General features: G+C 41.1%; 2 protein-coding genes across 5 annotated transcripts in view; one reads left to right on the top strand and one right to left on the bottom strand.

The window, feature by feature from the left end:
* Positions 1 to 436: 436 nt before the first annotated feature.
* WBP4 (WW domain binding protein 4) lies at positions 437 to 22,651 on the bottom strand. The gene is made up of 10 exons (XM_058018861.1): positions 22,574 to 22,651; positions 15,895 to 15,967; positions 14,357 to 14,419; positions 14,132 to 14,255; positions 13,117 to 13,320; positions 12,268 to 12,323; positions 9,382 to 9,448; positions 7,250 to 7,389; positions 6,009 to 6,238; positions 437 to 4,232 (listed from the first exon to the last, which is right to left on the bottom strand). Coding segments are annotated over exons 1-10 (1,167 nt in total). The 5' UTR covers positions 22,576 to 22,651; the 3' UTR covers positions 437 to 4,024.
* A 133-nt stretch (positions 22,652 to 22,784) lies between these two features.
* Positions 22,785 to 26,494, top strand: part of ELF1 (E74 like ETS transcription factor 1) — an 86,813-nt gene continuing 83,103 nt past the window's right edge. For all 4 annotated transcript variants that reach the window (XM_058018855.1, XM_058018854.1, XM_058018853.1 and 1 more), the window contains exon 1: positions 22,785 to 22,825. The gene's annotated coding sequence lies outside the window, so the exon portion shown is untranslated. The remainder of the gene's footprint in view (positions 22,826 to 26,494) is intronic.

Raw genomic sequence — 26,494 nt, 5'->3', positions numbered from 1 at the left:
TCTGGGAATCTCAGCAGAGCAGGGGAGAAGTGAAGGAGGACAACAGAAACACGGCACAACGGTGATAGAGATTTGCATATCTGGGAATACTGGAGGAAGACAATTCAAGGAAGACAGCAATAATAAGGAAAGTACTAAAAAGGGGGAGACACAACTCAAAAAACAAATAAAAGAAACCAAGCAGCATGAAATTGTTTTTTACTCCCTTTCTGAGATGCCCAAATTTGCACTGAAATAAAATTTCTTTCAGGGAAGAAAATAGAAAAAGGGGAAATACTTATCCATGCACAAGTTAGTGAATTTAACTCAGATCCATGTCATGATCTCCCCAGCCCTCCCACTTCTAAAACTGAATATTGGAACTGGAGGATGCTGCAGGCACAAATTTTATCTATAAGGGTGTCAAATTTTATCTATGAGGATTGAAATTTGTGGATTTCAATCTACAAATCCCCAGGTGAAGGATTAAAATGCATTTTAGCCTAAATAAGAACAAGGATTATTCTGTAACATGGGTAAAATTGAGCAGTCTCTGCACAGCTCCTGGCATAGCAAATGCTCAACAAAACAATTTTTCTTTTTTCCATATATGCAATATATTTGCTTCTAAAAGCCTCCCCAACTTCAGGCAGGCCTTGCTGTAAAAACACACACGAGTCTTATGCTGTGAAGCCGCCTTTCTAAGCAGACAGGGTGGATGAAAACATGAGGCAAGGAAAGAAAATTACAGAGCAGTGAATTGACTGGCTCAAAACCACACAGAAGAAATCATCATCATCAGAAATTGCAATGACTGCCCCCTGCTCTCTGGCTCTCCTCATATTGCTCATAATGCTTATGACATCACATAAAACCAAAGGTGTAGTCAAAGAGCTGGCAATAAAAACAGGCAAGCAGATAAAAACACTGTCTGATAGAAAATAGATCAGCCAGAAAAGACAACTCTTGGCTGAAACAGTAAAAAGAACATTCCTTTGTCAAAAGCCAGCACAGCCCAAAGAAGGGTTAGCAGATGAGGAGGGTAACAGTGGCAATACCTAGAGGGCTCCTATAGCAAATTCCAAAAGCAGAAGAGTTTGCAGGGAGCTAGGACAGAAGGGAGGGAAATCTGTGCAAAACAGATGTCCTGGAAAAGCAATGTCTGCCTTAAATCTCACACAAGACAATGTTTTTGTGTAGAGCAGAAAATATTTGGTTTAGAAACACAGTAAGGAAATTGAATGACAGCATGGTGCAAAATTAAGCAATGGTTTAGGATATATCAAAACTCAACTGGCCTTTTTTATAACTTACACTTAAGAACAAAGAATTAACTGGTCTCTGACTTTCAGAGGTAGTGGAGAGCAAAGTGCTGTATTTCTTTGTGAAATGCAGGCTTTAAAAGTCACATCAGCTTAAACCACACGTATGGTATTTAAACTAACTTTTACTAGCTGTAAGCAAAGAAAACTTTCAGTCTTTTTTCCTAATGTTCTGGTTTTTCTACTTAATACAATACAAAGACCTTTGGCTCATATTACAACTAACAGCAGCTCCACAAGGAAAGAAGTTTTGAGCACTCATTTTCAGATGTCTTTAAACATCTGCTCAAGAGATTTAGTTACAGGTATCTTAAATCGCTGCCTGTGACCACTTCAAAGTGACAAAGCATTTTAAAGGAAAGATGCTAATATTTGGGGAACCTCACTAAAAGAGGAAAGCTATCCTCCTCAGAGGACATTAAAAGTGGAACCTACAAGAAAACTCTATACTATTCGATAAAACTGCACTAATAAACAAAAACAACTTTTCAGAAATCATAATGAAATGCATATACTTTGGAGTAACAGAAGGAGGATGAGTACAGCAGTACAAAAAAATGTCTAAGAAAATAAAGAATTGTGCTTGAAAGGAAAGCATGACCAGCTGGTAAGTCAGCAGCTGGCAAAAGCAAAGGGGCAGAAAGAATAGTGCTAAATCACTGGTGACGGTGCCCATGGCCGACAGTGTGTGAGGTCATGGGAAAAGCAAATGAGGTTTAGGGAAGTATCAAGAGTTACTTCCAATATGCTAAGAAGTACTGGTGATATCATGCATGGCCTTAATCAAGGTGAACTAGCCCAGGGAAATCCATCCAGGCAAGTGTAGTCCAGGCAGACACAGGCTGGAATGGGTGAAGAGAAGCACTGGTGGGACACTGAAGATCCTGTCACACAGGGATGCTGTTTATGATTTCAAAAAGAGAAGATGTGATGGATTCAAGATGAAGGAAAGCTACTTAGCAGGACTTGTGTAAATTGGCCACAAACACAAGAAAACTTCAAGTTAGTGCAGGCTCCCAGAGTAATGCGCAAGTAAGAACAAACCCTAAAGCCTGATTAAGAAACCCTCTTCTGGGAGTACATTTCATACATTCCTGCATCTCAGAATTTGAAGCATCCTGCATGTGTCCTGCATCTCTAAATAATAATAGGTCAGATATTACAGTAAACTTTCCAATTTATCAGAACAAACATCACCCAAATTACACCAACCCTGCGGAAGCCAAGAAAACACATGGGATTAAATACAATAACTAATTCTCTTCTAAGAATAGAAAAAAGAACTTCAGCTTCCACTGTAATACAGAATAAACCAGATTCCCTATCCTGCACTCCTTTCTCAATTGATCCAACAGATTAATAGTTGTTTTCTCAAAGACATTCAAGCTCAGCAGTTACTAACTCTATGTTGCTGGACTCTTGACAACTGCCTTAGCTGCATTCCTTTTTTTCTTGACTGAGACTCTCCTGAACAAAACACTAGTGAGCTTTAAGATTAGAGACATAGTTTTTAACAGATTCATTATTTGGACCTTTCTGGTTCACTGTTTGGTGGCTAGAGAAGCAATGAGTGCAGCTATATTCTGACACAGACAATGAATCCTGGTGATGCTAATGCAGACCAATCCCACCAAGTGGGACAATCCTTCAGAAAATGTCCAAGTCAACTTGGACTCTACAGCCATCAGCTCTGCTGATCTTTTGGTTTCCTCCCCTGTGGTAACGAGAATGATGAAGCTTCAACACACTTAGGCCCTCTCAGCTTATCCAACACTGCAACCATAAAACACACACTTCTTACCAACAGAAAAAACACAACCACCTCAAAAATGGTCCTGTATGCTGTAGCAGGGCCAAGTCTCTAAAGTATTTTTTCATTAAAATATCAGGCAAGTGGTTTTTTGCTAGGAAATAGACAAAAAGAAAGCAAGACTAAAAAAGAAAACTTGATAAGTAAAAGGAAGGAAAAATTCAAGTAGACAACAAAGCAGGAGACAGGAAGATATCACAGAAAAGTCTACTCCAACAGGGGTGGCTCTGGTGCTGTGACTACAAGTTAGGATTGATCAGAGTTAAATCTCCTGCAGAGGTTTAATACATTTACCATGTGCATACACAAATAATTTTTCAGAACATCATTTGGAATGGGTGGCACTGATGTGACTAACTCTTCTAAAAACAGCTTCTAAATGATCAGTTTGAAATGCTGGCAGTCTCACCACCCACTCTTTTGCAAGCGATCAGACAAAGGTTAGTAAGCACAATATTTTACTTGTTAGTGGAGAAACTACACCACATAAACAATCTTGGGGGATGATTTTACTCTCTAGTATATTCTGTTGATCCTGTTCCTCTATGAAAATAGAAGGTCTGCTTCATTTTTGTCAGATTAAGGATTACTGCATTCTCACATACTTAGAAAAGGAGTAAAAAACCCTTATGAAATGTATTTAAAACAGCATACACAGAGCAAATAGAACTTGGATGGCATGGTTACAATAAAGAATACATGTATGTACAATATTGCATAAGTAATTTCACACAAACTTCCATTCCAAAACCAATCACATCAAAATAAAATAAAAAAATATTAAACTCACGTATGCTTTATTACCTATAAATCCTTAACTTCTATCCAACACTTTCTTTATAAAAGCCTGTTGAAAATATTATACTTTTGATTCACTCTAGCTTAAACAGAATCTAAAATGATTTGTTAAGTATTACTGATCACTTAGTCTTTGTCTTAAGTTTCTAGATTTTCCATTTTCAAATTTCCTCTTCTTAAACATGGGCACCCCTTCTGTCAGGTCTCCGAGGGAGGTGACTGTCTTCTCTTTAAATATGACTGTTTCCTCTTCTGGATCCTCTAGCACTGGGGCTGCTACATTGTCACTCTCGGTACTTGGAAGCTCCAGGTCCACTTTTTCACTGGAAGAAGAGAGGAAAATATAAAAGGGTTAATCTACATGCAGAAAGCAACATGGTGTACTGCAGTCAGCAACAGCTATTTTTATTTGACAAAACAGCTTTGAGCTAGATGCAGTCTTGTAGTTATCAACATGACAGGCATCAACAAAAAACACCCGTGTTCTTTGTTTCTTCTGCGTGGGCTGCCATAAAAAGCAACAAACGAATGCCTCATTTTGTACAGAACTTATAGCATGGCCCAAGCACTCATTGTGCCGACTGTCCTGCAAGAGGTAACGGGGCTGTATGTCTGTAAGTGTGAGACTATTGAAAAATGGGAGACAGTGAGTAGCAGCAGGGTTCACTGCCAGAACACCATTGAGTTGTTTGCCTCAAGTGTCCATTCTGAAGGGACTGCATGGCAGAAAGAGAGACTCAGCTTACCAAATCAGACAGCAATCCTCAGCTGGGAGAGGCGGCTTTGGAGGGCAGGATCACAGCAAATAATGATCCAAACAAATCAAAGACAACAACTAAAAATGACCTATCAATTTTAAGGGGTCAGCAGCAAAACACTGTGTTCCACAAGGATAACCCGTGGCACAAACATATGACGAAGAAGAAGAACCAAAGAGCTGGCAGAAAGTTACCTAAATCAAAGGTATTGCACCAGTACAACACTGCTGCAGAGATACTGGCCAATCCACACACGAATACTTCTGCTACTACTGAGTGTTAGCCTGATGTCAGCTCGTCTACTACACCCAGTCTGAGGTTCCATGCTTCTAGGAAGACATGGACCTGGTTCAAGCACCCAAATAGGAGCCACAAGAATGATGGCAAGTCAAGAAAATATGATTGTTGTAGTTCCCAAAAGTGTAAACTTTCTGGAAGTGGTTGACACTGTTCCTAGACTGAATTTAAAGCAAATAATGAACAACTGCATTTGTCTCATTGACACATGTGCTCATCTCAAGCCTGTCTGTTGAAGTACAGACTGATCTATCAGGTGCAGTGGCTGAAAGCACTTTTTACTACACAGTGCTTTCCAAAAATCTAAAAGAATTCTTCAGCTCAGGAGACAAGGAGCGGTTTAGCCGGTGCAATCAGGAGGTGTTACGTGAACATTATCATCTCCAAGAAGTACATCAGTGCTTAATTTAGTATCAACACTGTCGGAGCTCTACCTGCTCAATAACATTGAAGAATGGAGAAGGCATAAGGGGAAAGACTCTTTTCACTCTCCAAAACCTATTTTTGCCAGACTCCTTGAGGAACCCACAAGAAGAAGCTGACAATAAAAAGCATACTTCACAAGGAAGAAACAAAAGATCCACCACAGGCATTATGCAGACAAACAAAACAACCCTTCTGATCAGATGCACTTCATGAAAACATCTGCAGTTCATTGGTCTGACATGGGGGAGAGAGAGAGAGAGATCACAGGAACTCCTGGGGCAGCTGAATCAGTTTGTTGAAGGAGATGATGTAAGGAACATAAGCTCAGAGTAACAACATTTAAATATTTGATACTCAGCCTCTGAAAAAATAGTGCATGACTATGATTCTTAAATCACTTCAATTTACTTTGTACTCATGGTGAACTTGTACACAAAACCCAAAACACCACCTCTGTCTGCAAAGGAGAACTATTACTTAAAATAATCATTGTGAAAAGAATTGTATTTGGGCAATATTTCCAGTCACAGTTGTGCTAATTCTGCCAGAATTCAGAGGAAAAAGCTTCAGTTCTTGCAAACAACATTATGAAAGTAAGGATGGTAAAAAGATACTCACCCTGCTTCTTCTTCTTGTTCTTCCCCTACTTCTTTAAGTGCTTTCCATTTTCCATAAGGGTTGGTCATGTTAGATCCATCACTAGAGGTTTCTTGGGAAGCTGATGTACTCTTCTCTTTATCCGTGGTTTCTTCTGACTTAACTTCTCGCCATTTCCCATAAGGGCTTAACTTTTTAGCTTTGGGAGATTTTTTCCCTTCCTCTGATTCCTCACCATTATCTCCTTTCCTCTAAAGAGGAAAAAACCCATCTTAAGCAAAAAAGCCTAAATAAAAACATAATGTAGCTTTATTTTACATCTTTTATTTGCTACTATTATTATCTACTATTCATGCTTTTCAACCAAAAGTAGCTTGAAGAAATAAATTCATATTGCAATATGTAGTATGTAGATTTACAAACTTTTCTTCTTGAGTTTTATAGATGAAAAATGTATCTTTAATGTCACAAGAAATTAAAGCAGGAAAATCCCATCTACCAAGGCTGAAGTTAGCAAACTTTAAACTCACTGGAAAACAAAGCTTAGCATATCTTAAAATAAAGATGAAAAATGTCAAATACTACTTCCTCTACATGCAGATGCACACACTTATTGCTAATACCTGGTAGCAGTTTGTAATGATGCACAGTGATACAAAAGTACGTGTTTTACAATGAATACCTGTCTACGAATACATTTTGTATTTAAATTGCCTGTGTCTGTTCTGAATTACCAGCTTCAGGGAAACCATCTAACTCAACCAGAGACATTATCACATGTTTTATCTCAAGTTTCAGTGTATGTTTTAAATATGTAATTGATAGAGATTTTGTACTATGTGCTGTGTTTTTTCTCAATTTAATAAGGAAAATACAACCATGTCATTTTCAGTCCAAAGTATTCCCTGAAGGTCTATTGGCAGTCACATTTACCAATGAAAGGCTGAAGTCATCCTCACACTGAAATCCAAACCATTTTGTGGATTATTTCAGAGAGATGACAGTGACCTTTCTCAGAGAACATCACAAGTCTTGTAGAACTCAAGGTACTTCTGGTGTGTTGAAGAAAAGATCATGCTTTCTATTCTGGAACAGTGCCACTAATGAGCCAAATAATTGAATAAAGATTCATTTAATTAAGCAGCGCAAAATTTTACTTTTGGTCACACATTTCAATCTCATTTCAGTAAGTACAGCCTACCACAAATCCTCAAAGATTCAGTTATAATTTTCTATGCAAAATAAATCTGAGGAAAACTTACCTTGAAGTTTGTTTCTGAACTCTCTTCTTCATTCTCACTGTCTTCTGAGTCTGATTCAGATGCTGTTTCTGCAGGCTTGTCACTCTGACCCTTCTCATTTGAAGATGAAACAAAACCAGCCGGTTTCTCCCATGTGGATACTGTCCAAGACATTTGAACAACCACATTATTTATGCTTCTTGTTTTGATCTCTTATTGCTTTGACAACATAACCTTTCAGAAGCAGTGCTGCCTTATGCAAAAATACAGCAAATAATTTAGCAAAAAGCTTTTGCCTTTGTTTGGTACATTTGTTTTAATAACAATAATCAGAAAGATAACATTTCTTCCCAGCAGAGACACAGGACACAGTCAGGACAGCTGAGTTCACGGGTGATAAAACTTGTTTTAATTAGCTCTTACAAAAAACATCACACACAGCGAACTGTGACCCACAAGACTGTGGTCTCTCTCATCCTTACACAGGAGAGAAAAATAAATTAACTGCCCTGTAGATGTGCCTATTTGATTTGAGCTGTTCATTGATTACAAGGACAGGATAAAGTAAAGAATGATAACTGCAAGCTTCAGGTCTCCAGGCAGCTAAACCCTTTTCTGGCGCTACTTTTCTTAGTAATGTTAGGTCTCTAATTAAAAGAGCTCTCAAGCAAACAAGGAAATACAAACATCAATCTGAAAAGACACGGAAGTACATACACGATATGCACATACACATATAGCCTCATTTTCAATTTAAAAGTAGTATTGCAGTATATACACTGAGAAGAAATACTCAAATAAAAGTTGACTCAATGGTCTTAAAACTGGTTTTAGTAAGAATACAGCAAAAGTACCCCAACTTTCAGTCTATAATTTTACATAAGCTTTCAGATGTAAAAAACCCCTACTTTTTTTCCTAACTGCAAACAATACAACATGTAGGTGCCTAGATGTATCTTGAAGAAATAAAGATGTAAGAAACTGGCAGTGAACAGCAGAGTCTCTTAAGGGTACTGCTGTCACCTGGCTTCAGATCAGTAACTGAGCAAGTCCACTTTCCCAGGTGCCACATAAAGAGTGCAGTAGGTGCAGCCTCCCAGACTGGTAGCACCCAGCCTGGAGCCATCAGTCCCCTAAGTTATGTGACTGACACGAGACACTTGTAAGTATTTATATCAGTTAAAAATTTGTCTTGTCGTTAGAGGATGGGATTACTGTTAACAGAACAGAGAAGTCATTTTCAAGCACTCCCAAGACACACACTTACAGCTATATAAAAGTGAGGGATCAATTTGAAATCTCAAAAGCCAAAATTCTGCCAAATGTGATGACTAGAAACACATTCTTCAGAAGTGTCATATGTCCATGAAGTACTTAAAAGAACAGCAAACATAGGCAAAAATGTATCTGAACTTGAAAGGCAAGGTTTAAAAATAACCAACATCTCCTTTCCCTTTCAAAAGAAATTGCAAATCTTTTGGGCAGGGGAGTGGCCCAATGAAAAACCGAAAGGTTTTGGATTAGTTTTATTGGTTGGTTTTTTTTGGTTGTTTTTTTTCCCCCCTATTCTTGGCATCATTAGTAATGCCACTTCATACCCAACTGCAGAAGGAAAACTCATAGCCAGCAAAAAAATCACTTGCTCTCCAGAGAGGCATCATTGACCTTAAAATGATTCAAATAGATTTAGAAAACAGATGCTATTCTGAGGGAGTTTCCACAAAGCTCCCCATGTAGGGAGAAGAAAGTGGAAAAGAAGTAGGAGGTAAGATTCTGGACTTTCTTATCAGCGCTACATCAGCAAGAGGAAAAGTTTGGAGGGGATTCTTAGTCAGTTCTACATGCTCATGAACACAAAATCCTGCCTTCTTCTGGTTTCCAAATTGTAATTCCAATATATATGTAGTAAAGATGAATGCCTAATTTAGAATTATGAGTTGAATGTCCAAAAAAACCTCTGAAGCAAAAACATATGCACACTGACAAGGCAGCCAGAAAGCCAGTGCTGACTTAAGCAACTATTTTATTCCAACTAAGACAGCAGCTTAAAAAATACAGAACTTAGTAAAAAATTCAGCTATTTGCAAAACAAAAAAAGAGGTTTTTCTGAAAGCCCTCTCTCCCGACGCAGAGTTTAAGAAGAAAGTACTTACCTCCAGTTTGTGTGTTATAGTAATAGGTATGACCATCTTCAGTGACACCTTCCACCCACTCTGCTCCCTAGGAAAAAAATACAGGAGCTCATGAAAAAAAGTTTTCAGGATCAGCCAATGCATCATTTATGAGTCCATTCAACCCTTGAGTACTTTTTGTCTGTGACCACCTTACTGGTTTAAAGCTTGAATCCCTTATATTGTTAGAAAGTATTCCCTCTGACTCCAATGAGATGGAATTCCATAACTTAAAATACTGCAAATGCACCTACACAATTATTTCTCAAACAGTGGATAATTAGTATGAGGCTGCATAATAACTGTTACCATACTGTTTGGATTTTTATATGGGCCATTATTTTACATGTTTGGGTTTTCTCAAAGTATTCACCCCTGAGGCTGTAATTTCCTATTTGTGTCATTCTCTTTAGTGGAGACTGCTGAAAAAATTCTCTGGGACTTAGGACTTTGTGAGGGCTACAGAAAACTAGTACCAATAAATTGTATCACAAATGAAATAAACACAAACAAAAAAAATTTATCCTGAAACAGCAAATTACAACAAATAATTATGGAATCAAACTTTGCATGCAAACAATTTTACTTCTTTACTAAAGTACCAATTTCAACAATGCACTTTTTTTCCCTACTGGTTAATAAATAAACATGAAATGTGACCAAAATTGCTGGTATATCTTTGTGGGTATGTAATTTTTTTTTCAGAATCAGTTACAGCTATATAATCAGTCATTACAAATGTCCTAACATCTTCCTAAAGAAAACAGTTTTCATCCCTTCTTATGCACACAACTACCTCCCTGCTCCTTAAGTACCAATACTGCCAGCTCTGTGTTAAGAAACTTCGCCATGTATTATTTTGGTATTAATAAATGCATATTATGTATACAGAGATACACAGACAGGTTTTTGTATACCTATACATTTGCTTAATACTCTCGTTAAAACTTTGGGGTTTTTTTAATAAAAGCACAATACAGTCAGAAGCTAAAGCTCTTGCACCCACTCTGTAAACACAAAATATTGTACTGATAGTTTCAGAGCAGGCAAAGGCACAAAAGCCTTCAGAATCATGCTTTCTCAAGGTTTTGACCTCAGAAGTTTAAGTGCGTTTTGACAAAAGAAGCCAAAGGAAAGTTTATTTTAAGGATAAAGAGGCCAAAAACATATAACCCATCTCTTCTTTTTATGAATTATATCCAGAGCATTTGTAGACCTGTTGGTTGGAGGTTTTCAGCCAATACTGACACTAGGCACACTGAGTGTGACCTGAATGCTGAGAAGCACACTGTCAGTCTAACTGGTTATAGGCAGCCTTCAACATGCCCCTTCATGTCCTCCCCACCTCTTGCCAAGTCTAAGCAAAATCTAACATGCTGTAAAGCCAGGAGGGCTCCTGGCACAATGTATTGCAAGTATGCCCTTTAATTTCTGGGCAGTGAGTCCTAGTCCTTGCTAGAGATCTGGAATGTTCCCAATATCCTTAGCTCAGACTAAATAAGGGAGCAATCAAACGCTTGTTTTTAGCGATAGCGAAAATAACTCAGGACAGGACGAAGTCACCGAGCAGGGTGAGGGAGGAATGGCAAAATACAGAAATACAGCTGTGTGGTGTTAGAGATACTGGGGGCTGAAGGTGTGTGCTTCTGATATGGCTAGGATGAGCTAACTTCAAATTGATGCCAAGAAGGGAGTGCCTTCTCACCCCCAATCTGCTCTGCCCACATTGGCATTTTTTCTGATTATTCAGAATGCTGATAGCAAGGGAATAAGTCTCCAAAGCACTAACCTCAACTCTGATGCCTTCACTGCCTGAACTAGGTCACTGCCAGGGTAAATATGTACCAAGGACCATACAAGATTAGTTTCAGGACCACATCTTCAGTGGAAGGCTACAGTAAGAGTGACTTTACATATTTCAATGCTATGCATTGACTGGAAAGATAAAGTGCTGATTAACAAGTTGTGCAAAACCACAGGACAAGGGAATCAGAAAGCCAGAGTAGCATGCAATGTAATGATACAGAGCTACCGAATATCAAGCACTCTGAAAACACCAGGTTCTTTTGAACTCTACAGTAAAATCCAACATTTGCATACCCAACAAAATTGACATCAAATTAAAGTGTATATATGACACCAATCTTGAAAACTGGGAAACGTGACATCACAGGAGTGTTGGAAAAATCCCATTTTTAATGCTGTGCAGCACAAAAATCCTGGAGTGGTAAGTATCGTGGGAAAACCCATTAATCATACTAAGAATTTTTTCTGCCTTTGGACTATTCTACAAGTTTTTCTGTGCCTCAAATAAGGAAAATTAAGTAATGTACTAAATGACTAATTTTGCTGAATAATCGCTTGCATATAGGTTCCATAACTGTAAGAACCCCAGTGAAACACAATTTATTATGTAACTGTATCATAAAACAAACACAAAAAAATGGGCAATCTTTTTTTTTTTCAACTACTACAATGCAGTCTCATTGTTGCCTTAGATAAAGGAAGCTTAACTATTCCAACTGTGTAATGTTTAGTTTTTATAATTACATTTAATTCAAAAAAGGTTTAGCAGAATTTATTCAGAATTTCCCAAAAGCTTTCCATTTTATGGGTTGAAGCATAAAATAAATATATTCTGCAGGAACCCAACCATCACTAATTACTTCTCTTCTCTTGACAGAGAAATTAGTCAAAGAGAATTTCTATAGAAAAACTGCAGTTCATCACAAAAGATTTTACATATTCAAATTATATTTTCCTAACTTTAAAGGGCAAAAAATTCATCTTCCTCAATCAGATGACTTGTAAATTGCTTAGATTATTTAAGTGTTTACAAGGTCAAAAAACTATTAATAATTTGATTACCGTTTGTGAGTTTTGAGAGTTGCCTTGGAATCCTTTCGGTTTCTCCCACTGTGATTCTTAAAAAACAAAAGCATATTTCACCCATTTCACATCATTCAATTTCATTTATATTTCATAATCTTTACTAAAAACAGATCTAAAGGATATGACACTGCAGCATGCACACGTACAAACAAATTATATAAATATATATACACCATGCTGGAATATGAATAATCCTTGACCTAACTATGGTAGGAACAATAAACCAAAGTATCATAATTACAGCTGGCTTTACTGGAGCTAACAACCCTCCAGACTCTATTACTATGCCTGATACAGAGATATGGGATTTTTAGTTTAAAAAAAATTATGAAATTATGACAGACTATAGTAAATACTAATGTTAATCCTTAAATTTTTAAGAAACATTTTGTAATATTCTCATTAAGCATAAAAGAAGGTTGCTTTTATATTCTAAATTAAATCACGACATGAAGCTCCTCAAGAGAAGTCAGTTAGATAAATCCTGTGAATGTGGAAAGACACAATGAGTTTATTTCACATCCCTGATCACAAAGCTTCTTCAGGAAGAACACTGCTATCTTTGTGTACTTAACCCCTGGCAGGCTAAACATTTCCAGAAACTGGAATTACTGTATTCTTCCATTATTAATCAACAGTAAAACCAGTCTGAAATTCTGGATACCCAAGTCTCAAATGCTGTATACCAAAACTCCATCTACATGTTCACATTTTAATTAACAGCATACTACTGAGAGAGCAGAGAAGTAAAAAAAAAAATGCAGATAGTCTTTTCTCACTTAGATTTGGTAATAATATCTGCACATGCTCCTCAATAGCTTTTACCTCCAGTTTTTGTGTTGTAGTAGTACGTATAGCCTTCGGGAGATAATCCTTGCACCCACTCCTTTGTTTCAATTTTTGAGGCATCCTGAGGTGTCTTTTTTTTCTTTTCTTTCTTTTCCTTCTTCTCTTTCTTTTCTTTCTTTGCTTTAGTTTCCACTGTGTTACTCTGTGTTTTACTCTGTGTTGAACTGGAACCTACATCATCTTGGAGAATAAAAATATCCTTGAAAAAAGAGTACTATTCTGAACTTGAATATTAGTCACTCTTGCACAACAGAAAATAGGAAATGTTCTTATGAGTATTCTCACTAATGAGTGAAAATCATTAATGAATGAAAATCACTCCTAGCAGGTGCACTTAAAAGACTATATTAAAAGAATCATGCTTTTTACTACTACTATAGCATCATAACAATAACAACATCCAAATTTAAAATTATGAGTTAGAAAGAGAAAAATCATAAGGACCAATGAGCTCTAATTGAACAACAAAAGAGAAAATAAAAGAGTTATGAAAAAGACAGCTGCTATAAGGGCCTGAAACTACAAACTTGTTTTTAAAGGACAATTTTGTCTTCAATGTCCAGAACAAAGGTACTTGTTGGGCTGCAAGCTGACTAGGAGATTCTCATCTCCACTGTTTCACACCAGTGGGAACCCAGCCTCTCCTACTCATGAGAACTTTTGCCTCCAACTGGCAAAAGTGAAACATAAAATTAATCAATGGAAGCTGCACTGCTGATTGAAAGCACCAACTACAGTCTAATTTTCTGTTAACACATTGTTTAATTTTTCTACTCCAAATTTGATTGTTCCATGAATCAGGGGATACCATAGCTATAAATACTCTGTACTGCAACTTCTACTGCTGGCAATTTGCAGACTCAATTTTTTTAAAATGAGCAACAGTCCTGGAGGCCTTCTCTCTCGCTCCTAAACCTAATTTAAGACAAAACTTTGCTATTCAATATTCTTTCAATTCTGTCTTTAATCTTCTGGCAGCTATATGAACTACCTGGCTTAATTCCAAGCCTTTTCATGTCCTCTTGATATGCTTTCATTGCAGCCTCCTCCATTGCTGCAAATTCTTTTGACATGTTTTCTTCTTCTTTTGCCTTTTCCAAGCTTTTCTTCTTAATCTAAAACAAAACAAAAAAAACCCCAAGAGAATAAATTAAACCAATCTGATAATGAAAAAGAGCAAAAATAAGCATTTGTGCAATTAAGATATTTGAGTTACCTCACTAATTCTCTTTGCCACATTTTCTTTATGATTCTTTCCTCTTTCATGAAAATCAATGCTCTTCAAAGTAAGAAAAAAACCAAGAAAAGTAATATGTATTATACAATTTTAAAACAGTTAATTTTAGTTACTTAAAATTTAGTTGGACTCATTTTAGTTGAACAAGCCTAAATGTAACCTGTTCTGAGAAGACTTACAGCAAACACTACAGCTCTAAAATGGCTATAGGAATAAAGGAACACTGAGAAACATTCAACAGAGAAATTATAAAATCTCATAGTATTAGATTCTATGAGTAATCTCATAGATACTATGAGATTACTATGAGTAATCTCATAGTATTAGAATAAGATTCTTTTTTTTTTTCAAATAATACTGCTCAACACACATGTTAGAGACAAATAACAGGGAATCTGGGTTCCCTCTTCATGCTGTCCTTCAGGATTCTATCATCAGGAATTTTTTTGCCCCTATTCTCATGCAAACTTTTAAAAACCACATGGGTTATTTAGAGTTCCAAGTATTACTGCCCTTAATTACATTATGCTGCACTTCGGAACTATCTCATGAATTTAAACTAATCTGCAGGTTCAAAAATCTGAAAAAGAGAGAGAAAAGGAGGAAAAGGCAAAGTGGGTGAGTTGGATAACTAAGGATAACAGAACAGTCTGCAAGGCAAAAAGCTGCCAGAAAGACTGACACCAGTCGGAGCTGGAGCTCAGAAGCTCAGCTACAACAGTGGTAGTCCTCATGTGGTTCTCACATAAAAACATCTGTGCATTTGGGTGTTAGATGCCTAAGCCTGACCTTTGCACAAACTGATGTGCAGAGGATGCATATCCCAGGATGACTCATCTCGTTTAGAGACAGACTTTACAAATTGCTCAAATCCTGCCCTTGACATGTATTTCTCTTCACTTACTCTTGCAGATACCTGCAGTTCATGTGAGCTAATTAGGTATCTTACTGTAAGCCAGAGGAAGCTCAGCTCTAGGAATACCCCTGGCATCCAGTCAGGAATGCAAAATCTACTGCTAAGGAAGACACCAATGTGTCTAGTAGTCTGCAAAAGGCATCTGCAAGTCTGAAACACCTTTCTGTAACCCAGTAATGCTTCTGTGGGCTGTGTGAAATGAAAGAAACCTGCTTTAGGAGCTCAGAGCACTGGCTGTACTGTGCCTACCACATACAAACAGTACAGACGCCAGGTTTTACTTTCTGCTTGCACATGAAAGCGAAGGACAGGCAAAGAGAGTTTCAAGACAGACCAAATGTTAAGTTACAGAACTCGAAGAATAAGCAGGGTCAGATATTTAGTCCCTATCTGTATTGCCAAGGAGAGCAGCAGACACCATCTTGTATGTGGGTATCTGCTTCTCATGCAATATATTTTAAGCACTACACGTACTACAAAGGCATTATTATAGAACAAATTGCATGCATCAAGAGAGTAGTATCAAAAAGTGATGTTTAAAGCCTGTAATTCAAATTCCTAATGTTTCAAATAATGGACATAGTATGGTAGACCATCATACAGGTCTGTTGTCTGCTATCCAGCACTTGCAGTAATCGCAGAATTTTTTAGGCTGAGATTTCCAGTAATCGGCCCTGGGGAAAGAAAAAAAAAGATGTATAATCTGAAACAATAACCAAAGCCACAGGTTTTCATATATATTTATATATATCTTCAGAAACTAAATTTAGTCTTCATTGGGTGATTAAATACTAAGAGTTTGATTGTCTTTTTTTAAACCAAGTCTACCAAGAGTAGCTGTATTAACAACTGTGTCTCATAAAGCACAGTTCAGTATTGGGACTTTGACCATCTGACCTCCAAAAACTGCAGAATTTTTACAACTGAGGCGGTGCTGTAAGAACCAGAAATACAAGACAAAGCAAGCCAGAGATAAACAAGCAGCTCTAGGTACCCCATTTAAACATGGAACTGTCAGAAAAGTGCAACTTGCACTGTTTTTCATAAAAATGCTGGATACTGTACACAGTGAACTCAGCAACACAAAGGTGCAGTTCTGGACAACGCTGAGCTACTGTGGGGAGTGAATCCCAGACCAGATTCTGACCTGTGGGGTCACAGACACAGCAGTAAATTGTTTGGATGTTTCAGTGTAAAAAAGTAGGAATTTCTGACCCATGTAATTAGATAAGCGAGGAAACTTGAGGAAAATTCTTCAGAACTGAAAAGTTAGTATATCAATGTAGTTAACAATAAAACCAACAACCTCCAATGGCTGTTTGTTCACCAAAAACTGCTTTCTAATGCCAGATGAGACTTATGTATAAGCAATTCTATTTCTCATTGGCTTGCAGCAACAGACACAATGCTTTGGTTCACCAAAACACATTTGAACAACAGACTTCTATATTTTTAAGTTAAAATGACAAAGAATGAGGGACAAAATAAAAAAATACAATTACACTGATAACATCAGAAAATTTGAATCTTGGCCTTTTGTCTGAAGACCACTGTATAAAATTCAAGGACAGTACTTCCTGATATTCAATAAAACCAAAACTTCTTCCATGCACAACAATAGCACCCTCAACCCTTATGATACGTGTGAGCAGTTCTTTAATTACAGAAACAGACCTGACCAACTCAACTCCTACAATTGAAGCAGGTATTAAAATGCATTTTCCCCACCAGTGTTTCACACAAAAATGCAATTGCCAAGAGGCTATGATTATTTGAAAGTCTAAGCAAGTCTAAGTACAAAGGATGTACTCTGCAAAAATATATCAACCTATAAGCGACAGCATGGTTAGCAATGCACAGCTTTTCAAGCAATTTCCTGGAAATCTAGAAAGAAGCAGCTGGGCTGTCCCCGATTTAAACAGAAATCCGCTCATCCCTAAATGGTGTACTTTAGAACTGTGTGATTACTTATCACACATTTAATTAAAAGGGGTTTTTTGAGACTTACACCCAAACATACTGGGGCAAAGCCCAAGAAATCTAATGCTCTGGCTGGTAAACCAGCTGAGTGGGAGGGAAAAATTCAAAGCTAAGAAATACCTCAAGATCTCTTTTACTGCTTGAGCTATAAATTGTCTCTAAACCCTTTGACATCATCTACAATAAATTTCCAGCTAAATGCAGGGTTAAACTTCCTACAGCAATGGACCAATTTTGACAGAAAACATAAACTAAAAAAAGTCTCACTGCATGTTTTGGATGCGCAAGAACCTCTGCCTTCTTCCAAGTTTAACCTAAGACAGGAGGCTCTTTCTCTTCAACAGAATCAAATGTAAGTGCTAAAATTAAGACTGCACAGCTGCACCCACCACAAGTCAAGACCTGAGAATTTGACAAGCCGTATTTTCACAGCTCTATTTTACACCCATTTCTACCCTAAATGCTGCTGGCCACCACATCTGTTGCAAACCACTGCAGCAATACATAGAGTAATCACTCTGGAGAACCTGAGGGCACACCTGTGACTTCAGTACAAATCCACATCTTGATAAAAGTCTTTTAGTTTCATCTCCTGTTGGTTTTCATAAAAACCTCTCTCTACTGTTGCAAATAAAATAAATGTAAATGGTAGTGTGCACAGCTATCCTAAGAACCTTAAATCCTGCACTTCATGATTAATGAAATCAATTGTGTAACTTAGGATCTCAATTCTGTGGCTTAGGATCATAAATCTTATATACCAAATAATTCTCTTAAAATTTTTCTACTTGAGTTCACACCACTGCAAAAAAAGAGCAAGCTCAGCTGAAATGTCCATCAAATAACACCTGCCACTGTAACAACAGCAGAACCTGCAAAGTTGCAGCAGTGCTGCAATGAGAGCAAACCAAAGAGGAATATTTGGAAAGGAAAAGCAACTGAAGTGAAACCCCACATTATTGAAGTGCTACAAGTTCTTCATGCACTCCAGTCACAATTCACATCCATGACAATTTTTTAAGTCTGTGATTGTTTCATCAATCTGACAAATTCAGGCTTGAGAGTAAAGTAGTGCAAAGGTTTTTTATTCTTGAATAATTGTGTACAAATAAGGGGAAACAGCTATTTTATAAAGTCACTGCAGTCAAAATAGTACAGCTTTTAAGACTCCTTGTCTTCTGACAGAAGTTAAGGTTGATTCTTGTTCTCATGTCCACAGCTGGGCCAGCCTCCTAAGGACTAGAAAGCTGGCCAGCACCAGTAAAACTCCCTTTCTCCCTTTTAGCAAAACAAGGAGACAGTCTAGAGTACATCACGTCTGCGTGGTTCAGGTTTAGCACTGCTCACATTTTGCCAGGTGTGGCTCCCAAAAGGGACTTGGTGACACAGGCCCAGAGAGAGGTGCCAGTTTTACTGTGAAGCTCTAACTCGGCACAAGGTTCTGGTTCTCTTTGGAGCCCGACTTTCCCGAGCTGGCTGAGCAAGTTGATTTGGCAGCCTGCTGCCAGGGAGCAGGGCAGCACCAACAGATGGGCACTGGGAAACCTCTGGGCAAACTGCTGTAGACCCAACCAGATGGAAATCCCACGCTAACTCACAAGCAATTTGTGTCTCCCCAAGAACAGTGATCTTCTTTCAACTTTTACTGGTTATACCACTCAGAAGAAGAATGTACAACATTTTAGGGGGCTAAAGGAAAAGGAAGGAAAAGGAGGAAATGAACATGAAGCTAGTTTTTTGGAACTCATGAGATGACAAACTCTTGGCTGCAAACAGCAGACTGGAAATTGATCAACGTTAAAAATATTTTCAGATTTCTGAAACTAATTTAAAACATCAGAGTGAACAAGAAGACAAGAAAGAACAAGTAGCAACTCTGCATTTACAATGCCTGTTATTTGCCATTCCAAAAGATATGAAAATGATGAAACTCAGAGAGAAAGCACTGAAACTCAGGTACTTATACTCAGCACAATGCATTTCTTGAGCCAGGAGAATGACACAGCCCGTGCTGCAGTGACCAGGTTACACATCCCAGTGCAGTGTTTGGGAGTATGCCAACAGGACAGGTTCAGAAATAACCTGCCTCACGTATTAGAGGCTGGTTCAGGGCTCTGAACTCTCAACCTGCAGGCTGCTTCTCCTCACAAGTCACTGTACCAGTAATGTTTCAACAGGTGGTGCAAACAGCTTTCCTTACACAGGGAAGATTACAAACCCTCATAAAGTAGCTATCTTGGGCTGAGACAGCTTTGCCAAACTTTATGTGGAGATTGGGCCAGAGGATTTTGTTCCTACCATGTACTGAAATCAAGAGGGAAAGAGAAACAACTGGTTTAGGTGGTTCTGAACACAATGAAAAAGAATTTTATTATACAAACAAAATCTGGAAGCATTTGCTTTGAATAGCTCTTTTCTAAAACATCTGACTTGAAATCTGGCAGGGATGCAGGGGGGTTGTATCAGGGGTAAAAAATGTGATCTGTCCAAATCAGAAGACCTCAGGGGTAAAAAACAGAACACATGGGCTCAGCAGACTTTGGTTTGAGTATCTAAAACCCCCAAACAATTTACAAGAATGTAACATCTTAGAGCTTTCTGCAAGTTTGAGCACTAAAGGGCTGCTATGTGCATTGTCACGTGTGTGAGTAAGATTCAAGTTCTTGAGTACACAGGCAAATTAATTCAGGGTAGATATTGCAGCTGTTCTGTAACAGCCAGTCAAAAGGACAGAATCTGTTATTATTTCTGAACACTATTTGAAATACTGCATACTTCTGAACAAAAGTAATACTTCTGTAACAGAAAGAAGTGGAAAAAAACAAAAGAAAAAAAAAAGAATTCCATGTATTTCACAACAGACCCTCCTTCACATGGGAAGCTGTTCCAGAATAGCTAATTTTAATTCAAATATCCCAGTACTGGTGAGATCTAAAATTGCAATACTAAGATTGGCAGAGAAGAAGACCAAAAATGTTTTCTGGAACTGTGAAGTAGGTCCCAGTGTCATGGCCCCTATTGACTCACACTCCCCAATAATTCACAGCAACCCTGTTCATTCATAGTTTACTAACTGTACCCTAAAAACTCTTAGTTAAATACCCTTAACGTTTGGGGGTTTTTAAGGCATTTAAAAATAAGGTAAGGAAAAGACTACCCCTGACTCTGTGTGACTGTCCTGCCCAACCCCAGCTTGTTGGCTTTCCAACAGACCACACAATTTATGTTTACATGTGGGCTCCTACAGAGTAGAGCCAGATGAGAGTTTCATCCACATGAGACATGGCAGTTGTCTGAAGGGCTTTGCTCTTCTGGCCCTCAAGTCAAATATATTTTTGCAAGCCCTTGGTAAATTGTAATTCACAAACCACATGTCTGCTTCTTTTTATCATTATATTAGCCCCCTGTGAACTACATACAAATTACAATATCCAATGGAAAACAGAGTCTGCAGGGGCTGCTCAGCCTGACCTGTATTCACATGAATTTGCTTTGCCAAACCTCTTTTCAAAATTGTAACTTACAGAATCACAGAATCATTAAGGTTGGAAAATAACTTTAAGGTCATTGAGTCCAACTCTTAGCCCTCTTAGCACTGCAAAATCCATCACTCAACCATGTCCCTAAGTGACACATCTATGTGTCTTTTAGCTACCTCCAGGGATGGTGACTCAACCACTTCCAATGCCACAAACGCTTTTAACATACAAGAATGCACAAAGATATCAGGGAAGGCAGCCCTCTGCATGTATGGAGCTGCAGTTCTCTGGGTCATCTCCTCTAACTTCAGTTGTCTAAACAGTGAGGTAGAGTTGTCTCACTTCTCCCTGTCAATAGATGGAAACTGTCATCTCAAAACCACCACACTTTGCATCTGAAAGAGACACTTGAGAAGCATGTTGAACTCCTTAGGTGTATGTTTCACCCTTATACAGGGAACCTAAAGTGAACTGTCTGAGCCAGCTTTCAAAAGTTAAATATCTGAAGTCAGGGATATCTCCTGAGAGCAGAGGTCTGCTGCTGTAGATGCAGAAGAAGGATATGGGCTATGTCAGGAAGAATGCGATAAGAATTAGAAGAGAGGAAAAAACCAGCAACATAAATTGGGTCAGGAATCTGTTCAGGTATAATTTTAGCAACAACTAAAATTAAGAACGCTGCTGTACCTAGCATCAGTCTGCAAGGCAGGCTCACACAGCTCACCATCAAGTACTGCCCCATAGACAGACCTCTAGAGAAGTTTTTGATCACGTCAAGATTATTTTTTTTCAGCAGGGAAGTTAGGATATTTTGAAAAGCAACAGAAACAAGCAGATAGAAACACCATTCTATATGCCCCTGTCACCTAATAAAGACAGTAGCTTGGATTTTTACACATCCCTGTCCCCAAAATAATACCTGTTAATATCTGTGGTCAGGTATTAACACAAATTTTCTAATTAAAGGCTTCAAGTAGGTAAGGCTGCCCAGGTAAAACCAAGGCACAGACAATTTTCTTCCTCACGCTTTGCCCAGAACCAAAGGCGGCAAAGGGTGGGGGAACCTGGGATAGGGAGGGAGGGAGGCCAGGGGGGACGGAGAGAGGGGCAGGAGGGAGTGCAGGGGACGGGGAGGGAGAGAAAGGGTACAGAGAGAGGGGGTGCAGGGCGAGGAGCCACGGCCCCCACCCCTCGCAGCTTCCCGGCCCGCTCTGAGGGACGCCCAGTGCCCATCCCTGGCTCTGAGGGACGCCCAGTGTCCCATGCCTGGCACTGAGGGACGCCGAGTGCCCCATCCCTGGCACTGAGGGACGCCGAGTGCCCCATCCCTGGCACTGAGGGACGCCGAGTGCCCCATGCCTGGCTCTGAGGGACGCCGAGTGCCCATCCCTCGCTCTGAGGGACGCCGAGTGCCCCATCCCTGGCTCTGAGGGACGCCGAGTGCCCATCCCTGGCCCTGAGGGACGCCGAGTGCCCCATGCCTGGCACTGAGGGACGCCGAGTGTCCCACCGGCGGGAGGCGAAGCTGCCCGGCCTGTGCTGGGGCGATAAGAGCAAGGCAGCGCAGCAAAAGCAAACAACCTGGATCGAGCGGCAGGCCGGATGGGAGCAAAGGGACCGGAGCGACAGTGAAACACCTCGCTCAGCGGGCCGGGGGTCGCCGGCCACAGCCGGGGCACGGCCGCAGCCTCCCTAGCCCCGAGCTCCCCACGGCCTGCGGAGCCCCGGCCCGGCCCCCGCACCACACGCCACCAGCCCTGCCCGAGCCCGGCTCGCAGGGCGGGGGGCTGTGCCCGCTCCCTCCCGACCCCCGGCACTCACATCGCCGCTCCCCCGGCAGCTCGCCGCGCCGCTGCCCTGCGCTCCCCTCCGCTCGCCGCGCCGCTGGGCTGCGATGGGGCGGTGCCGGCCGAGGGAGGGAGCGCGGCGACGGGAGCCGGGAGGGCTCAAGCCGCGCTCTCCTCCCCGCCCTTCTCCACCTCCTGCCCTCACCCGCTCCTCCTCCCTCGTCCCCGAGGAGGCGAGCGCTCAGCGGGAGCCGCCCGGACCGGGAGAAGGAGCCGCGGCCGCTCGGTGAGTGCCGCCCGCCGCCCGCGTCCCGCGCTCGGGGGCACCGGGAGGCTCAGCCGCCTCCCCTGCGGTGGGGAGAGACACCGTGGACCACGGGTTCGAGCCCCACCGCCGGCAGCGCCCCGTGCCAGGCAGTCCCTGCCCCGCGGCACCCATGCGAGATGAAAGGTGTGGGGAGAAGGGCGGTGGCAGGGTGCGAAGGGGCCGGGGAGGCAGCGGGCCCCGGCCGGGCGGCGGAGCGCGCCCTGGGGCGGCGGCCAGCGGAGCCCCGTCCCGCCGGGCGCCGCTGCCAACTTTCTGGGAGTTCGGCGGCGCGTGTGTCGGGAGGGCTCCTGCTGCGTGCCAGCTTCACCTCCTCCCTCTCCCCACTGCCCCCGGCGCCCCCGCCCTGCCCTCCCTCTGTCCCTGCCTGCCTCCCCCCGGGCGCCGCCGTCGTGGGGCAGGAGAGGGGGGCCGAGGGCCGGCGCCGTGCCGGGGCGGGGGGACGGGGAGCACACGGTCACACTCGGGCGTCCCCGGCACATCGGCCCCTCCGCTGCTCCACGTATAAAACTCACCCCGGGCTGGTGTTCCACCGCACACCGTCACCCCCTCCCTCCCCCTTCGCCCTGCCCTGTGTGACTGCTCTCCCCACGGTTCTGCGAAAAAAGTCGTGTTAATTCACCGGCTGCAGCTGGCAGCCTGTTTGCTACAGTCACGCACAGGGGTGGAGGAGAAGCCTGCGGAGTGAGTCATGGCTGTAAGAGGCCCTCCGGTTGTTTATGGCAAAAACAGGGGGTGGCTCATTCAACATGTGGGAAATACGGGGAGTAAGAGTTGCCTCGATCCATCCCACAGGGACAGGGCAGTGATACCTGTACCGAGCACCCCCTGCCCCAGCTCGCTGTCGAGCTGCCTGAGAAAGGAGGTGGGGAGATTGCCTTTTCCTCTCACAAGGAGGGCTTGTGGTCAAACTGTCATAGCTAGCTGCAGGAGTTTTGCATTTGTCAGCATTTCCACTATAAGTGTACTTTTTATGTAGTTCACAACATGGCTATAAATATACACTCTGGGCTGAAATTTGGTTGATGGTGTCTTCTCCCTCTAAGCAACTTTTGAAATTATTCTGCTTGGATGCTAAGTAGAAATCCATGGAAAATACCGGTTTTTTTATGTTTCTTTCAACTTTAAAGTTTAGCTGCTTACACACATGGACTCATTTATAGCTGTTGGTCCAAAAAACTTCCACCCCCCTTCAGTTTGTTAAATTGGGGAAGAGTTTAAAGGCTTTATCTCAGTAGGCATTGATCATTAATTAGTGCAGCAGAGACTCTTACAAGGTCCCTGCTACCTCGAGCGAGGGCACCCAGCTACAAGAGGGACACGGGACACTGTGTGTCCTCGCAGCTCTTACCCCCGAGTGCCAGGGCAATTCCAATGCCTCAGCACCACAGACAAGAAGCTGGTGTTAAAATCAAGGCAGAGTACGCTAACTTCCCTCTGTGGGATTTAATTTTTTTCTTTTTTTTTTTTCCTTTTTTTTTTTTTTTTTTTTTTTTTTCTTTCTTTTTACCGTGTCCGTTCAATTGCTGCTTCTGAGACAGGGAACAAGCCCAGTATTTGGGAGCTTTCGTTTTGTGTACCTCTGTATACGCGCTGGGTCTGGATCCCGTGAAACATGCCTGCCACCCAGTGGATGTCGCTGATCTCTATACATTCTATACATTTACCGCCTGTCCCCTGAGCACAGCCCTACCCCGCCGATAAGTTTGCAAAGCAAAGTGCTCAGGATGCCGGGCTCACCTGCCCGCCTCGGAGCTGTGCCTGAGGATGGTGTGACAGGATGTGCCAGCATCCTTCCCGGCCAGCTCGGGACATGACAACGTGTCCCCCAAGGTGTAGCAGCTCTCTGGCTGGACAGCAGTGACAGTGGGGCAAACAACTGTACACAGAGGGAGAGGCAGCTTCGGAGCTGAGACAGCTGGAGAATCGGATTTGGCAGCTTGATTTCCTTTGCCGTTGATTTCCACATAAGCATAAAGGTTTTTGCCCGTGGTCTGTTGGGTTTTCTGGGAGCCTGGCCTGAGTCCCTGGGATCTGCTTTGCAGTTATGCTAAACTTAACCATCTGGAACATAAATGAGTGTCTGTTTGGTCTCTGTGTACAGAAGATGTTTTGCAGGTCTAAGCATGTTGGAAATACAAGCCTTGAGTGTCAGATTTGCTGACTCAGTGTCCGTAGTTTTTTGATTTAATATATCTTAGTTTCCTGTACTAAAAATATATGGGTAACAGTATCCTTTATCTTACAGATTACTGTAGTGATGAGAAGCATATAACCTAAGAGAAAAGAAATAATTTCCTCTGTGATTTGAAAGTGGTTTATGATGCTCTAGAGAACAAGGGCAAAAAGAGGAGTTTGTGTATTAATTATAGCAAAGCTTCAGTGGGAAAAAATGTGGCCAGGTCAGCTGCAAATACAGATTTATCTAGTTAGAGATTGATGCATATGAGCACTAGGAGACATTGTTAGTTAATGTAAACCACTTAGTTCTAATAATTTCTAAAATCTGCTTTGCTTATCATGCTTTTAATACTGCATTTTGTAAGTAATTTCCTAGATTTTCTTTCCCTTAGGAAAAGTGCCAAAAAGCAGATAATCAGCCTAGGGTAGAATATTTGTTCACTGTCCTTCATCAGCTGGCTTCATAAGGTAACACCTGGGACTCTGCTGTCAGAGCCCCCTGTTGAGGGTAACCAGTGGTGGCAGGTCATGGCTGTGCTCTGTGTTGCTGTGCTTGCTCGTAATTGTTTGTGCTGTCTGATCACCAGGAGGAGCTGAGAAGAATGTGGAGGTGGCCTAGCAGACACCTACTGAAAATGCACACAGTGCAGCTGGGTTTTGGACATTTGATCAAATGCAGGTGGACTTTTCACGGGGGCAGCAAAAGAGGGACTCCAAAAGGGCTCCACCCCCCATTCAGATCTGTCATCGGGAGATGGAAGAGCATTAAAGCCTTTCACATTTCCAGACATGTATTGCCATTGGGAGACAGCATTTTCCCTTGTTTTGTTCTGAAAACAGCTCAAGTACTTTGGCCAAGTTCTTCTAATCCCAGTCTGCCTCTTTCTGCACCCCTCACTCAGAGGTAACTCCTACAGCACATGGAACAGAATTTAGCCTGAGGCAGACATTCAACTTGGAAAATTTCAACCCAAGCAGTCAAAGTCTGGCCAAGTTACAAGCAGCTGGAAGCAGCATCTTGCATGGGAAGTGTTCAGCAGCTGCCTAATAGGCAATGCTACAAGCTTCACCAATCCTGTGTATATGTTTATGTACATGGAAATGTGCTGCTGAATTACAATGTTATTTGACTGGTTACATGGTCTACTAACTGTTCTTTTGGTTTGTTAGTTTTGGTTTGGGTTTTTTTCCTTACTAGAGAAAGGAACCTAAACATCTTTGGTTAATGCTTTGAATGATTTTCCTTACTCACATTATTCATTGTTTTCCTGGCTGAAAAATTGAAAACTTTAAAATGGAGCCTCTGAAATAAATGACAAGCCAGGGCTTACTTGCTCTGAATACTTCAAAATGACTTAACGATTGTTAAAGACCAGTTTACAGTAGAACTAAAGCAAATAGCTTCCCAGCATTTTGAATTGTAAAAAACCCACATCTCCCAAATTCCTA

The sequence above is a fragment of the Melospiza georgiana genome, chromosome 2 (genome assembly GCF_028018845.1).
Source record: "Melospiza georgiana isolate bMelGeo1 chromosome 2, bMelGeo1.pri, whole genome shotgun sequence".
Classification (NCBI taxonomy): Eukaryota; Metazoa; Chordata; class Aves; order Passeriformes; family Passerellidae; genus Melospiza; species Melospiza georgiana.
This window is presented reverse-complemented; position numbering and strand designations above follow the sequence as displayed.

Excerpts from the sequence above, each read along its gene's own strand:
- WBP4 (XM_058018861.1), bottom strand. Across the intron at positions 14,256-14,356 it reads TGGCAAAGAGAATTAGTGAG|ATTAAGAAGAAAAGCTTGGA; the intron begins GTAACTCAAATA and ends GTTTTGTTTTAG. Across the intron at positions 4,233-6,008 it reads GAACAAGAAGAAGAAGCAGG|TGAAAAAGTGGACCTGGAGC; the intron begins GTGAGTATCTTT and ends CTCTTCTTCCAG.